Here is a 16,858-nt window from a genome sequence, read left to right on the forward strand (position 1 = left end):
TGATGTATGTATGGTGATGATAGTTGTATGAGCCCATAATAAAACGATTAAATTAAAAAAAAAAAAAAAAGGCTTGAAAAAAAATAAAATTCCTTTTAGCGTGCGATGTTAGTCTGCCCAGAAGCTCCTAGTCCTCCTCTAAAATGGTTTGCTCCGGTAACGCTGGGGACGCCCACGGCAACCAGGGGACTCTGAGGAAGCGTGGGTCTGACGGGCCCCTCTTTACCTGCCAGGGTCTGGTCCCACTGACTGATGCTGGTGGACTCAGCGCTGAGCCCCTCGATGTACTTCAGATAGGCCTCGGAGTGGAGAAGGCGCTGGGTCTTCGGTGGGGGAGCCACAAACATGGGCGTTGTTGGCTGCTGAATGACAGGTGGGGCAGCTGGATGGGGGCCAGGGTATGGAGGGGGTGCTTGCTGTCCGGGAGGCCCCAAAACGCCCACCTGAAAGTGCACGGACCACATGGTGAGCCAGAAAGTTTCTCAGCACCTGCTTGGCGAGAGAAGAGTTCTAGAAAACCAGACTGGGAGGTTTACCTGGTGCCCATAGGGACTGCCACCTGGTGCTGGAGCCCCTACCACAGGGGCCACTCCTTGGTGCATCACACCTGTAATTCAGAATGCAATGCAGTCAGTCTGTGACTGAGGGGCCTGAAAAACTACTCTCTGATAAGAAATGGTGCCATTTATAATGCAGACCCCCAAGGACCTCTGCCCTCCAGTCTGAGGACCGAGCCCTAGCTACTCCAAAAGGGCACAGTGTTCACACAGAAAATGTGCATTCTGTTCTCTCACAGCCGGACACTTGGGGCACACAGCTTATACATGTTACGTGTTCATCAATTGAAGGCGATTTCAACCCCACGCCCAATTGGAGCGGTATCCCCAGGCGAGCTGCAGCCCGAGCCTGATTCTATTCCAAGGTCCTTTGCTCTGACCAGACTCTGCTGGACCTGTCTCCAGCAGTCAGGGCACGAGGCAGGCAGGCTCAGCAGCGCACACTGCACTCGGACAGCAGGGGCCCCGGGAGAGGGGCTGATGCTGGCGGCACTTCCTTGCTGTTCCCCGGCAGGCTGCCAGCACCTCTGGGTCTAATGGGGCTTGCTGGTGTCAGCAGGGAGGGGCCACTTCCGGCTGCTCGAGCAGCACTTTGAGAGGGTGCCCTCAAGTGGGACGTGATAAAAAGGCCGACGAAGGAGGACTTCATGACCCCACTACATCTGTCCTCGGCCTCTGTACTGATAGTGTCAGCTGCCCTTGGTGACTCCTCACAGGCAATTGTTGTCTCACAGGCCCCGGCTGACAACTGCAGTGCTGAGCTCATTCTGATCGCAGGACGCTCCGCTGGCCGTCCTGGTCAGCAGAACCCGCAAGGGCCCGGTCATGAAAAGCCCACAAAGGACAACCCAAGTCCAGTGCGCTGTTCTCCAAAGTGCAAACAAGGCCCAAGGGCGCTCACTTCCCATTCTAGATTCAAACTGTCACTCCTCTGACCAAGCAGAAGCTCTGACCCACTAGTCTAAGGTCTAAAACGGCTAACAGCCCGTTCCAGGAAGCACGAGAGGAAAGTGGCAGGCAGGTCAAACTTGCTGCTTACAAACAGAGACTGTAACAGCAGCCCAAGTCCCCAGAAAGGCGCCTAGGCGGCTTCTGATAACTCCGTGTCACTGAACATAGAGGGTGTGGGGGTACACTACGGCTCCAGAAATAGAACCCCTGCCCCCCAGGACCCTCCCCTGACTTATACTCACAACACAGCAGGCTCCCTAAGCTGCCACTGCCAATGCTTCCCACGGCCCCACAGATGTGCCAGCAGCCCCACCGAGCCCTCTGAGCTGCGCAGGGACACTGTGGGACTGCTGTCTCCAGGCACAGGCACCAAGGGTCCTCTCCTGTCTCCTGGCAACGACCAGGTGTGCCGTGCTCCTTCCAAAGATCATCCACAGACAAAACCAGGGGGAGGAAGGTCGCTGTGTCCCCAGAGCCATCAGAAGATAGCTGATACCAAGAGGCTGCTGGCCTTGGTGAAGCTCCCATGGAGTATTGGGTGGCCCTTCAGAGGGTCTACTCACACCTGGTCTTACTGACAGAGAGACACTCTGTGCCCAAGTGAGAGGGCACAGCATACAGGCCAATTCTACCAGCTACCTGAGAGCAGCCACTCCATGAGGGAGCCTAGCAGCTCTCCCAGAGCAGCCAGCCGAAGCTGCAGGCCATGTCCCTCCTGGGCCCGCCTCTGGGGCAGTGTTCGGGACCTGCCCCTCTAGCAATGGTGCAGGCAAATGGATCAAGCTTCCATCTCTAATCTTCTTAGCTGACATCCGGAGCACTAGCCCTGCCAAGTCCCTGAAGAGTGCCATTCCCATCCATCAAATTATAGCTGAGTCAAGGACGATTAACAGGAAAACTTGTAATTTTCCCTTTCATTTAAAAATTGAAAAACAGGGTGGGAGCACACGGGAAAAAAAAATTGAAAAACAAAACACTTTTCCCTTGCTAATTCATACCAAGTTAAAACTCACTGCAGCTACTCTTGGACTCCACTTACATGTGTCTTCTCTCTGTTGACGAACCAGCGAACGCCCCCAATTAGTAGGCAGGTTATGCTATTCTTTGAAGTGTGCTATCATGCCTTTACGGGGCTCAGAGATGCAGAACTAGTTCAGTGTACTGCATCCCCTACTTCCCCTGGGAAAGACTCGCTGACCAAGGGCTTCTGGAGAGCTGGAGACCTCCCTCCCCTCGCAGGCTGCTTGAGGAGACCCTGTGAGATAAGAATTGCACCAGAGGAAGAACCGCACACAGTGCCCCTGAACAGGCAACGTGGGGCTTTTCACTCACTGGCACCAGGGCATAGCCTTCGAGGCTGACCGTGGTGTTTCAAGCCCATTTCAAATTCATGAGTAATTATGGAATACGGTGCCTGCCTCTTGGTCTGCTGAGTCTGGCCTCTGCCAGGTGTCCTATACTGCTGTGTGGCAGCCAGGTGTCCAAGGGCATAGGTGTCAACCAGCAGGGTAGGCCCTGCTGCTGACATCCCTAGGATTCTTCAGTGAAGGCCTGGCCAACACGGTAGCAGGTGCCTTCTGGAGCACCTGGCTGAAGGAGGAAGAAGAGAACATGAGGATGAGATTAATGAGTGAATGAATGAGGATGAAGTTCTTACCCGGTGGTGGGATGCCCGGGAGGCCAGGCACACCTGGTGGAAGGTGGTGGGGTGGAGGCCCCCCAGGGTGAAGTGGCTGCATGCTGCCCATGCTAACAAGGCCATCAACTGGGCCCTGCAAAGGTGGAAGGCCTGGCGGATAGGCACCCATCATGCCTTGAAGGACACAACAAATTTCAGACATGCATCATTAACATGCAACATGAGCTAAGTCATAACAAAACCCCCACATGCACTATCAATGAATAAAGCACCCTTAGTACTGCATGATACAACAACAATTAGTGCAATTATGTTGTTGCAAATAATGAACAAAATAAAGTTACAAATATGAAATCACATCATTTCTGGATGAATTAGTACTTAGTAGATTATTGCGAGTAGTTATTTTTCCTGGGATACATATGCTGCTTGTTTCCAGTTTAATAATAAAGAGGAGTTCCTGCAACAGCCTTCCCAAGGTGGTAATTATTGCCAGCTGTGCAAACAAGTGACCAGTTCTGCTGACTGCGGTCCTGATTGAACAGTAGAAACCCATCATTCCACTCTGCCACACTCATCTGCCTGTCATGGGTACACATGGGGGAGAGGGGTTAAGGCATGTAGTGCTGATCACAAAGCATGCTTCTCCAGCTTGGGGGCAAGAGTGTCCCGAGACTTGCACGTCCACTCCTCTCTCTCCTAGCCCACCTCAGTTGGTAGGACGGGGTCATGCTCGGCCTTGAGCTGGGGAATAGCTGCTAAGAGCCACCACAACAAATGCTGTTTCCATTCCCACAAGGTGACAGACTAAAGAGATACAGTCGAAATCCTTTCCAGCCAACCAAAGCTGAGGTCACTGAGCAACAGCCGGGGAGCCAGGCTTTGGCTGACATGAGAAGGGGCCAAGGGTCAACACTGTCTCCAAGCTCACAGAGCCCATCACATAAGCCTCTCGTTAACAGGAGCATTTTAATTGAGGCACTGCATTTCTGTGAACAGAGACTTTTATTCCTTATTTTCAGCACAATAAACGATATTTTGTGCTGGCTAGGGAAGAATTTCAGGAAAACAAAGAGTTCTAGCACAAAGGAGTCTAGGTAAGAAATACTTTCAGAAAACCACGACTCACCTATAGGAAGGTTTTTTTGGGGGGAAGACTTTTAAAGCTAGGAGACCTTTTATTAAATTGAGAAAAACCACCTGCCTTTTCTGGGTTGTGAAGATGGCAATAGAAACAAGGGTTCCACCTGCAATGTAATCAAGCCCCTTGGGCGACAGCATCTTGCATAAGAAGGGAAGGACTGAGTGGGACCCCACCAAAGCTCCTGTTTTATAAAACACTCTGTGTAAAGGGACCCGGGAAATGGCAGAAATCTCCAGACTCTGACAATTTTACTCTTTGACTTTCTCCCAAGGAATATTTGAGAGAGATTTCTAAAAGTTTAACCTTTCGACGCTACGAAATTACCAAACAGTTTTAGATGGATTCAGCCCGCTTCACTGGTCATCAGTAATGACTCTGTACAGGACGACTGTGGGGCTCATTTTACACATGAGAGCTTGGAGAGTCAAACTCTGGAACAGAAACCATCACCTTTGACAAGAGGAATCTCAATGCACTACACTGTCTTTGAACCTCACCAGCAGACTTCACCTTTCAAGACACAGCAGGTGGTGATTCCAGACTGCTCGAAGGCTTTGCTTTCAATGACAAAAGCCCATCTGAAGGCAGGACACTGGTCTTCATTAAACTGTACTTTGGCATTTATATCCCAGTCACATGTTCAAATGAGCTTCAATGCTTGTAAGCAAAGCTGGTCTCAGACAGCAACAAAGCTAAGAACTGGGCCCTCAGCAGCCAGCAGTCCTTGAAACAGCCTCCTCTGGGTCACCCCGCTCCCGCCTTGGACTAAAGACTGCTCACTGGCGACTGCGGGCTCTTCCCTCACCCTCGGGACCTCAGAAGCTGGACTCTTCACAAAGGAGCAGGGGCTTTCTGTGCAGATGGCCCCACTTCTCACCCAGCAGAGCTCTGTGCTGTTATTCCCTAACAGGGAGCTAAAATGCTGCAGCTGCTGTGTTTTGGTTTTTAAATGTTTGGATTCATTTTACCAATCAACGCGTCCCTGAGCTTTTAAACTCAGGGCACAGTGCTACAGTGTGACACATCAGATAGAACATACCCAATGCCAACAAAGGAGCCCTAACTTTCCAAGTCCCCGAGGCTCAAGGCCTGATTCCTAAAAACCACTGGAACCCCATTAACCAAAATGGGCCATGGAATAGAGCAGGCAACCATGAGACTTGTTAGATCCACATCTGCCACACGGGAGGAAGTGGGCACCGTGGTTCAGCTGTGCATGGGCGAGTGCAACTGCGGGATCAGCGACAGTGCGATGGAGAACTTGCCACCACAAGAGAGGAGCGACAACAGAAAAGCTATCCATCCTTCGCTACCCTATCCTTCCTTGAGACAAAAAAAAAAAAAAAGCCAAATCAAAACCAGCATCCCGACAAGCTGGTCTTTCTCAGAGTGCTCAAGAAAGAGGCCGTCTGTTCGCTCTTGAGGACCTCACCTGGCTTGCAGAGATCGCCAAGGAGGGCCCCCGCGGAGGGAGGCGTCTGCAGGGCTCTCATCAGAGACAGGTCACTAAGGACAGGAAGGTCAAGCGGGGCCGAATGTGCTATGGCGACCAAACCAGAGACAACACACACAAGCAAACCACATTCATCATTTCCTTTCTTTCTGTTTTTTAAATATGTGACTGGGATACGAACAGAAAATGCAGTTTAATGTAATCGAATAGAAAAGCATTACAGAGTGGGCACATGAACTGGGTAAGGCCTGTGCCATGTGCACTGGGGACCAGAAAGGGTTTATGATCCATTGCCAAAACCCCTTTTCAGCGGTCAGTCTTGTAAGGGCGGCTGCAGCAGAACAAGGCAAACTGGACACTGAGAATAAGGAGACAGGAAGACCAGCAGCACCGGAAGCTGGTTTTGCGTTTCCTCTTGGGAGCTCCCCCAGCACAGAGCGCGGAGCCCACAGACACTACTGTCTGTTACTGAGGTCTCTCTCAAGAGCAGGCTGGGGCAGAGAACGTCACCAGGCCAGGCCCACGGCCAGGGAAGAGCTAGGCGCTCCCTACCTGCCCCAGGGCTGGGTCGGACCACTGCTGGGGCGGAGGGGAGGCACTGTCTGTATGGGAAAGCGATACAGGAGGCACGGGTGACTTCAAACTTGGAATCTGTCATGGGAAAAGGCTGGACACTGTGGCCTACTCCTCATTGGAGAAAAAAAAAATGAAGGAATTTCTTAAAAGTGGAAAAAAAATGGTCTTAGCTCCTGTTTTTACCTGCAACAGGTGTCAACTGCTGATTGAGCATCCCCATTGGTGTTGGTGGTGGCACCACCCCCATGAGAGCCCCCACAGGGGTGCCTGCTCGGGGAGAAGCACTCGGCTGCGGTTGCTGGGCTGCTCGCTCTCTCTCCTGCTGCTCAGCAACTTTAGCTGCCCGCTCTGTAAAGGCATTTCAGATTTTCAATTCTGTTTTTAACCCAGGAATTCAAAACACCATCCATTGCATTCAACAGGACTAGTGAAACACAGGCAGCAGTTCTGTCTCAAGGGAAGGACCAGTAGATGCCGGGCCGTCTCTTTGGTGACCTAGAGTCCCATCTTGAGAACTGGTCTGCAAAGATTTCAAGATGTTAAGACTGCAGCACACATTCAGAAAGCAAGGTTTGATTTAAGCACGTCACCAGTGGAACCGCCGTGGTCAGCCTCACGGGGCACCCTGAAGATGAGAAGCGCTACCATTATTCTGGCATTAACAGCATTACAGATCATTGATAACGTCAACATGAAGCAATTCCATGGCCCATTATATTGTATGGCACAAGTGTTACTTACTATATTTCCTGATTCCTTTTGTCCCCAATTTTACTAAGATTTGAGGACTCTTGTCATTAGTGTAATGAAATTTTAGCAGCTGAAGAAAATTAACTCTGTAAGGGAAGAGTAGCTCATTGCCTTCTCCACAACATCTGAGGGCGAGACCACAGCTACTGTCTAGGTGCTAATGAAGCCAATGCTTAATAGACCCACACACGTAGCGGGATGATGTACTCAAAGAGCCAGGCTGCCTGAAGCTGACCATAAACCCTTCTCAATCAGTAAAAATTCCAGAATCCACTCTTACTTCATCCAAAATGCAAGAGGAGCACTTGCGTGTGCAAGTTCTGTAGCTGTAGAACATGCCCTGCTACACTGCTCACTCCCTCTGTACCTCCAGAGCCAGCATCCAAACCGTCACATTCTCAGTCTTTTGGGCTCCCGTGGGCTGGACCCTTCCTAGAGAAGTCTAGAGACAGTGTATTCCCAATGCTCCTACACGGAGAGGCTTGTTCTGCTTCCCAGTTGACACACAGGAAACCCTACTTCTCACTGGGAGAGAACAGAGAGAGCATCAGCACCCTGCGGCCCGACTTGACAGCACCCTCCAGCACATGAACCCTGCCACAGGGAGTTCAAATGGTGAGGGCTGACCTACGGTGGGGACTGGCTCTGAGAAAAGCGAGAAGCACCAGCTCATTCACCTTGGACGCACGGATGTGAAAGTCAGGCAAGGCAAAGCTTCCTCGGATGCCACCGAGCCGCTGCACAGCCTCATCCCCTCGCTACCTCGGTCCCCCATTACCGACCTCTGCACGCGACCAGTGTGAGGGACAACCTACTTCCATGAGCTAGCAGTGAAAAACAAAACAAAAAAGGACCTAGACCCCCACAATCAACTCTAGGATGTTCATTACACAAATGACAGAGGAGAGCACCCTGCCCCACACCCAGGAAAAAGCAGAAAAACTCATGCTCATGGAATGAGTGTTGGTGTTGGATTAACTGTTGGCTTTCTCTGGGAAGAAAACTGTCCTGGAAAACAGAATTTTTACAATAAGGCAGTCAAATTTGGGGGTGCTGACGAGGCAACGGGTCGATCAATCACACCCCAGAAGGTCCTATTCTGTGTCTCCGTGGTCACGCTGGCCCATTGACCTGCAGACTTTCCAGAAGCAACTGCTTCTCCCTCTCTCTCTCCCAGCAGGGCCCCCTCTCTCTGGTCTCCACCCCAGTAAGCAGCCAGCACGCAGAACTGGCCGGTCAGCCTAGGCATGCTTCACACCCAACACTCTTCCAACTGGGTGACGCTGTGGTCTGAGGGGAGTCAGACGAGGGATCCCCCAAAGTTCCAGGTTCTTAAGGAACTGCCTTTAGTTTCTTGAAGAATATTCTGTAAAATATTAGTTCTTCAGGATATTAATCGGTATTACATAAATACCTGGTCATGTTTCAGAAAATGTCAGGTAATACAAAACAGGTTTCTTTCCTGTAGGTCTTAGAGATTTTAACATAGGAAGAATATGAACTGTAAGTTTCCAAGAAGTTTGAAGGGCTTCTCAAACTAGTTTTGCCACAAAATTATTTTTGACTGAGCATCTTGTAGGATTAGAGTTCTGCAGAAGAGCCTTAGGGAAACCTGTCAGATAATTTCATAATAATCAATCATTTGTAAATTTTAAAAAATTCTTAAAGCGTTTTTGAAAGTTTCATAAAACTTTAATAATAAAGGGGGCGGTCTTAGCAATTAATCTGCTTCCTGGGAAATAATGGATTTGGACACAGCCAAATGGCATCACAGCTGATCAATGCAGGAAGGCAGGCTACACATTTACAAAATGAACCAATACGTAAAATTTGACATGGAAAAAACATAACCCCAAGGGCAACAGTATTTCCGAAAGTTTATTACCCATTTCTTTGTGAAAACCAAGGCTAGTGGTGTAAAAAAGAAGACAGAAAAACATCTCAGCATGACCCCTGGTGACGAAGCACTGCCAAGTCCCTGGATGATAGTTCGTGGCCCGACATGACTGTACTGTAGAGTAACAGCAAGTGAGACCCCAAGTGCCTTAAATGGAGCTCTGAAGGAGACCACAGCACAGGCCAGGATTGGCCTAGGAAGCCTAAGGCTTTAGCCAATGCTGGGCCTAGAATTTGGACACGTGGCTTATCAAGAACCACAACAGGAGGCTGTGACTTCAGGCCTCTTTTCAGATAGAGTTTAATTAAAGTCATTCCCCAGCTCAACACGTGTGTGCTTACAGGTTTCTGTGAAAGAAAGAAATCATGCAGTTTTCAATAGCGAGATATTTTTGTTTGAGCAATTTTGGGGGGGAGGGGGAGAAGAAACGAAAATAAACAAAACAAAGTAACAACACATGAGGATCAGAGGCCAAGTCAGGGGCAGCACTCTGCTCAGTCAGGACAAAGCTGGCATCTAAATTGCTGGACAGAGCCCTTTGGGGACAGTCCCCAGCACAAAGTCCATGTACAAGTAGAAAGAACACAAGAGAAAAACCTGTCTGTCTCTGCACGTGCATCCTGAAAACACCCATGAAAGCCGCACCAGTTCTGACAGTCTCTACCTACCTTCATATTCTGCCTTCTTGGCGGTCTCGAGGTTTCTCCATTCTGTCCCCACCAGTCTGCTGAGCTCCCCGAAAGAGTAGTCAGGGTGCTGGGCCTTGATCACAGCTCTCATCTCACTGCTGAACAAGATGTAGCCACTCATGTTGATTTTCCGCTTGGAGCCTTCCTTCTTCCCACTGCCCTTGGCAGACTTTGGCGTAGACTGTAAGACAGAGAGCTCTTATAGTACATCAGAACGACATGTGCCTCCCTGCAGCCAGGGACAGGTGGTGAGTAGTGACTGTTTGCGAGGCATGTTCAGTTTTACACCATCTCTTTCTTGGTCAAAAGATACCTCTTCTTGACCTCTTACCACACAAACAAGAAATCACCATTCACTGGGTCCCATGACCGCAAGCTGTAATGACTTCACAATGAAGTCTTGAGAAAAAATTCCGAATGAGGGGGAGAAAAAACATCTGGGATCACCTCAAACAAAAGAAGAGCTTCTTTCTCTAGGAGGAGTGGTGGCAAGGAGATGGGCTTGGAGGCTAGAGGCTAACAGACGAGGTCACTCCTATGGTCTTTCTTTAACTCAATGCAGGGAGAGTCTTCTAATTAGACTTGCATTAAAAACAGTTATCTGCGAAACTAAGAAAGACGTTCTATTTAAAGATTTAATGGCACTGAGAAGGCAGAGGGGAAAGAACAAAGACAAAAGCCAGTCCTCAGGGAAGAAGAGGACACTGTTCTTCCCAGCAGAACCCTTGGTTGAGCTCACACACCACGTAGGGAACCAGGAGTCTCAGGACTGTGGTCTGGGTGTGCTGCAAACCAGAGCTGGGACAAGGACAAGTAACTGGAACTTGTCACCTTCACCTGTGGGGGTGTGTAGGGCATGAGGTCCAGCTCACTGGCCAGAGGGGTCTGAAGTTGAGGGAGAGAAGGAGGTTCAATGACCTCACTATCCTCTTCTCCCATCTCTTCAATATCATCATCTCCACCTTCCAACTCCGCGAATTTAGCTTCCAGCAATTGGATCTTCTTTTCCAATAGAGGCGAGGGCTCCTTCTGAGGGACGATTGGTTTCCTAAAGAAGAGACAGGAAAGACAGACAGAACAAGCGGCTGTCAGAAAGCAATACACTCTGCGTCATGCTGAGAAACGAGGCCTGCATTCGGCCACGTAGACACAGTGCAGAGTGTGCAGTCCGTGGAGCTGGACACACAGACAGACAGACGACAGACACAGTCCTGCACCCCCACCCCTGCTCTACAATGAATGGGGACTCTAAGCTTAGGGCCCTGCCAAGGTCGTTGCCAAATCTCAGGAGAGGAGGAAGATTTTCCTTGATTCTTCCATGGAATTAATATTTTCGACTTGAAATATATATTGCTCTAGTTGAAGATCTATTAACTTTACCTGAAGTAATAAATTTCATCATCCACCACTTTAGCAGAGAGCGAGAACCTCTTCAATCCTTTAAACTTCTTCATCTGCTTGTCGCTCTCATTGTAGCGGCTCTCACAGAGCAGGATGTCATTTTCTGAGATCTCGGTAGGCCTGCAGGAGAGGAAGTCCTTGAATGATAACACAGCACACTTTCCTGAAACAGTGAATGGGAGAGAAATTAAAGGGGTAAACTATGTCCAATTAACAGCTGTTTAAACATTCAAAATTCTAAGGCTCTAAATGGGTATGCAGGCATACAGATCAAGGAATGGAGCTGAAAGTTTAGAGATGAACCCAAACATTCATGGATGCGTGATTTTGACAACTGAATATTGGAATGCAAAAGAATGAAGTTGGATTCCTATCTCAGGTATGACATCTACCTGCAGCACACTATCAACAAGAGACAAGACATGCTGCAGAATGGGGAGAAACATCTGCACATCACATACGAGTGTCCCTGATAAGGACTTAGCACTGGGCCTCAAAGAGAGAACTGTTCGGACTCAGCAGTGACCCTGTGGACTAAGGAAACGCCACCTGGTACTGCGCCATCCACAGTCACCTGTGAGCCCATCATTGCAGTCACGGTGTCGATCTACCTCATCGATATGTACAGAATGTCCCTCCACTTTATGGAGCATGATATCCTTCTCCAGGGGCCAGTTTGTCTCCTCAACTCAACAAAAATCCAATGTAAAGTGGGGAAAAGATTTGAATAGACATTTCTCCCAAGGAGATACACTAATGGCTAATATGCACAAGGAAAGGTCATCAGGGAGAGGAACACCACAGCCACAGGAACACCCATTTCCCCCACCAGGATGACTATGATACAAAAGTGGACAATCATGAGTGCTGCCAAGGAAGTGGAGAAACTATGACCCTCACACACTGCTGAAAGGGACGTGGCGTCTAAGTACAGAAGTACTGCTAGTAGGTCCCAGTCCACACACGCACAGGCCGTTCCAAACACAATGTTTAAAACAGGTCTCTGGAACGGCTGGAGGACTGCAGAAAAGCCCTTAGTAGTTTCCTTAGGGTGTGTCTTCCAACAACAACAACAAAACTGAAAAACCTAAACAAAGCAGAGCCTTCTGAAGAGATCTGCTGAGTCAGCTGGATTGTTAGATACAAGGCTGAGAGCTGTCCTCGGAAGGCAATGGAGATATGTTCTGGGGCTCCCAAGGGGGTCAACTTGATAGATGTCCTCAGAGGACAGTGGATGACCACAGGACTCCTTAAGAAGGAAGGTGAGAAGAAAGCCCGTGGTGAGAAAGGTGTGTGGAGGGTACACTGGGCTACAGCACTGGCCCCATATTTATTTCGCCCACCACCCCCTTTACAAATAAAAAAACTTACTCAGCACTCCCCTGGAAATCAGCAGCTTTTGTGCTGTGCTCCACAATCCAAGAGAGAGTGTTTCTACCTCACCCTCAGTCGTTCCACTGGGAGTGCCCCCTATGGGCAACCCTGCTCTCAAGTTACCCAGGTATTTGATGACCACTCTGCTGGGAAACCTGACAACATTCACCCTGATCTGACCTCTTCAGACGGCTTTCATTTCCCAAACTCAGAGATCACGGAAGTGGAGCTCAAGCTGAGCCCCGAGTGCTTGGGGGAGGGAAGAGATGGAGACATCACTTCGGAAGTGCGCACACCTACGTGGAAGTTATGTCAAGAAATAAAACCTTCCATTTTAACATTCTTAATTAAGGGTTCTATATTCTTATCATGCTTTTCAGAATGTCCCCGATTTTTGTTTTCTTTTCTTTGCCTTAACGTAAAAATAAGGTTTACTTAGTTGCAACTGTTCCCAAGAAAATGCCTACTGGTCTACCTCCTGGGGCTGTGTCAAAGGCTGACTTTGGGGAGATGAACATTTTACCATATTGAGACATCCAGTGGAGGACCACGGTATGTCGTGCCCCCCCCCCCCATTTCCTTATTGATAATATTTAAAATCTTTCTTCACATAAATCTGGCACAGTTCTTGTTACATTTATTCCACAGTAATTCGTCATTTTATTATTATTGAATCTTCATTCAAAAAATTACTTTTAGACTCGATCACTTTGTTTTTCTTGTTTGCCATGCTTTCCTGTTTGATTCTCCTGAATTTCATCTCCTGAAAACTCACCATGTCCAGCAGGCCTTCGAATGGCTACAAATCGCAAGATCAGGGGTTCAAATCCACCCGTCACTCCAAGGGAAAGAGATAAGGCTCTCTGCTCTTGTAAACTTTTATAGCCTTGGAAATCCCATGTCAGAATCACCACGATGGAGGTGGGTTTGGATTATTATAAATCCCCTTTGCTGTTTCCTACTTCTAAAGGCACTGGCTAGTACCTGTAGACAAACCTAAGTAAGAATGATCAGGGGACCTTTGTTTTGCTCTTCACCGTAACAGAATGTTCATATGGATCAATTATCAAACATTCATAGGCAAAATAGTTCAAAAACCTGTAAGGAACGTAATACAGCTGTAATTAGGTATCGCTGCTTTGTACTGCACAGCACAACATTCCCGACACTCAAAGGCTGATCAGTGAAGAAAAGGGACAGTGACTCCCGTGTTTCCTGCGGAGAATGAGACTCAGAAAGGGCAAGAGTCTGCTCAGGGCTCACGCTGACTGGTGGCTCGGGAATGACAGGCGTCTGCTCTGACTGGGCCCCGCTAAAAGAGAGGGGAAGAAGCTGGGAGACTTTCAGAAAACTTGCTGGCTTTTCATGGGAACTCAATGAGTCTAGCAGATCAGTTTGAGGAGAACTACAATCTTACAATTCACGGGCTGGCTGAAATCTCACTCTGTGACCATTCTAGACATTCTTGGCAATAGTGTACCTCCAAGATTAAGTAACCACGCCTCACTAGAAGCCACTGTTCCATGTAGTATTGTTACATTTGCTTTCACGAAAATGAGCCCAACTGGCTAAAACTCTGCTGACAATCCAGTCACCATCAGATGAACATGTAGGAAGACCTCGTAGGGAGGTTACATCACCTTTTAGAGTATGAGCATCTTCCTCACAGGACCCAGGGGAGATTTGAATGAGAGCCTGAGTAGACTAACTGCAGAGCACCACATTTTCTAACACACATTTTCCTCTGGAAAAACAAATCCCTGGAAAAGGACATCATGCTTGTTCACAGGAAAAAAAAAAAAGAGCGTCCTCAAGGTGACGGGTGGACACAGTGGCGGCAATGATGGGTTTAATTAAATATAACACCCTTGGTAGGATGGCACAGGACACGCAGTGCTCGGCTCTGTTAAGCTTCTGTTCTGTTGCTATGAGCTGGAACCAACTTGATGACCACAGGGGCCGGCCCCACCAGGAGACAGGACATCCCTCACTGAAACTGAGCGCTGCGGGGACAACACTGGGGGCACAGTGCGGGAATAGTGCACAAACACTAGGGGCATGCAACGGAGCAGCAAGGCGAGAAAAATGATGAAATCCGTGGAGAATAACAATGGACTTTGTAGGCAGAGGGTGGCACTGTATCAGACTTAACCAGAAAACACTCGCAAAGACCAACAGACCTTGAACTATTTATAGGCTTTTCCATTTTTGTCGGGGAAGGGGGAGTGGGGAGGGAGGGGGAAAAATGAGGAGCTGATATTAAGGGCTCAAGTAGAAAGCAAATATTTTGAGAATGATGATGGCAACAAACGTACAGATGTGCTTGACACAATGGATGTACGTATGGATCGTGATAAGAGTTGGACGCGCCCTCCATAAAATGACTAAAAAGAAAAAGAAGAGAGACAGCATTTGGGGTCTTAAAGGTTTGAAGATAAACAGGCTGAGAAGCAACAAAGCCCACGTGGAAGAAGCACATCAGGGATCATGAGGTGTCGATGGGATCAGGTATCAGGCTCTAAGACCCAGAATAAAATCATTCCCAACGTGACTAGGGGAGCGGCATGGAGTGGAGACCCAATGCCCATCTGTAGACAATTGGATATCCCCTCACAGAGGGGTCACAGGGAAGAGATGAGCCAGTCAGGGTGCAGTATAGCACCGATGAAACACACAATTTTCCTCTAGCTCTTTGGTGCATCCTTCTCCCCACTATCATGACCTCAATTCTGCCTTACAAATCGGATTAGACCAGAACATGCACACTGCGACAGATAAGAGCCAGCAACACAGGGAATCCGGGGTAGAGAAACCCCTCAGGGCCGACAATGAGAGTAGAGATACCAGGAGGATCAGGGGAGGGGAGGGGGAGAAAGGGGGAATCAATCACAAGGATCAACCTAGAATCCCCTCCCAGGGGGACAAATAATGGAAAAGTGGGTGAGGAGCAACAGAGGACGATGTAAGATATGAAAACAATAATCTGTAACTTATCAGGGGTTTGTGAGGGAGGGCGGGCTGGGAAGGGAGTGGGAAGAAATGGGGAGCTGACATCTCAGGGGCTCAAGTGGGGACAGAATGCTTTGAAAATGATGATGGCAGCATATGTGCAAATGTGCTTGACACACTGGATTAATGTATGGATTGTGATAAGAGACGCAAGAGCCCCCAATAAAAGTACGGGGGGGAAAAAGGAAAAAAAGAAAAAAGGTGATGGATAGATATCAAAGAAGAAAAGCAACCGGTCAACAAACAGATGGAGCTACTCAACACTACTCAGCATTAAACCCAAACCAAACACTCTGCCTGGTCCTTCTCCCACGGAGGGGCTCGTGGGTCTGGACAGCCACTCTTGCGGTTAGCAGTCCATTGCTTACTGAGCGCATCATCAGACTCTGCACCAGTCATCAGAAAAGCGCAATCAAAACCATAATGAGCTATCATTTCACACCCACTATGATAGCTAGAATGAAAAACAAAGCAATCGTGAGTAACAGCGTTGACGTGGCTGTGGAGAAATGGAAATGCTCCTCCATTACTAGTAGGAGTGTAAACAGTACAGCCACTGTGGGAAATAGTTTGGGGACTCCTCAAAAGTGTACTACACAATGACAATTTAATCTAGCAATGGCACTCTGAGGTGGAACTCATACGCCACTGGTCAGTGCAGCATTGCTCACAACAGCGTCAGCACAATGTGGTGTATCTATACTTGGTACATGAACTTAGAGCACTCATAAAGAGAAATGAAGTCCTAGGGATTGTGATAAGAGTTGTATGAACCCCCAATAAACTGATTAAAAAAAAAGAAATGAAGCCCTGATACACGCTACAACCCTGATGAACCGTACTGTGAAATAAAACCGGCTAAGTATTGGATGATCCCACTTGAATGAGGTGGTTGCCAGTGGACAACAGGAGGCAAGGAGGAGGGTTCCTTACAGTGGGGACCCTGAACTTCCTTCAGTAAAGGACAGCAGAAATATATGAATATATATAAACCACAAGATGAATATGACTGTCACTGAATTGTACATGTCAAAAATGTTGAAATGGTGTATGTAAAATTTAAAAAATGCTTATACAACAGTGACGTAAAATATGATCTTAAATGAAGAGTAAGATGTGTCAACAATGGCTAGTGATTTTTATATCAAAATAATAAATACCAATTATACAAAGTGCTCAGATATAGCCTTAAGTAAAGGATTCAGAATTTAAAAGAATTGTGATGAATGTACAACTCCTTTTTAATATACTTAATCAATTAAATTGTATGGTATGTAAATTATGTCAATAAATCCATTTAAAAAAAACACCCAAAAAACAAGTATCACGAAGGGTAAAGTATCAGAGCTTACATGTGAACACGCAAATTTACAGAAGGCTATGGAGGACAGTGGGAGCCCCAAATCCACTTGCAGGTA

At 48.0% G+C, this 16,858-nt stretch overlaps 1 protein-coding gene across 1 annotated transcript in view; it reads right to left on the reverse strand.

Annotated features, from left to right (window-relative positions):
• Window positions 1-6,486: 6,486 nt before the first annotated feature.
• Window positions 6,487-16,858, reverse strand: part of PBRM1 (polybromo 1) — a 78,642-nt gene continuing 68,270 nt past the window's right edge. Inside the window, exons 24-27 of the mRNA XM_045297385.1 lie at window positions 11,037-11,220; window positions 10,494-10,704; window positions 9,636-9,837; window positions 6,487-6,668 (exon numbers count right to left, since the gene is read on the reverse strand). Of these exons, the coding sequence (XP_045153320.1) occupies window positions 6,487-6,668; window positions 9,636-9,837; window positions 10,494-10,704; window positions 11,037-11,220 (779 nt within the window). The remainder of the gene's footprint in view (window positions 6,669-9,635; window positions 9,838-10,493; window positions 10,705-11,036; window positions 11,221-16,858) is intronic.

This window comes from Echinops telfairi, unplaced genomic scaffold (genome assembly GCF_000313985.2).
Source record: "Echinops telfairi isolate 266 unplaced genomic scaffold, ASM31398v2 ScPeMD7_7420;HRSCAF=8458, whole genome shotgun sequence".
Classification (NCBI taxonomy): Eukaryota; Metazoa; Chordata; class Mammalia; order Afrosoricida; family Tenrecidae; genus Echinops; species Echinops telfairi.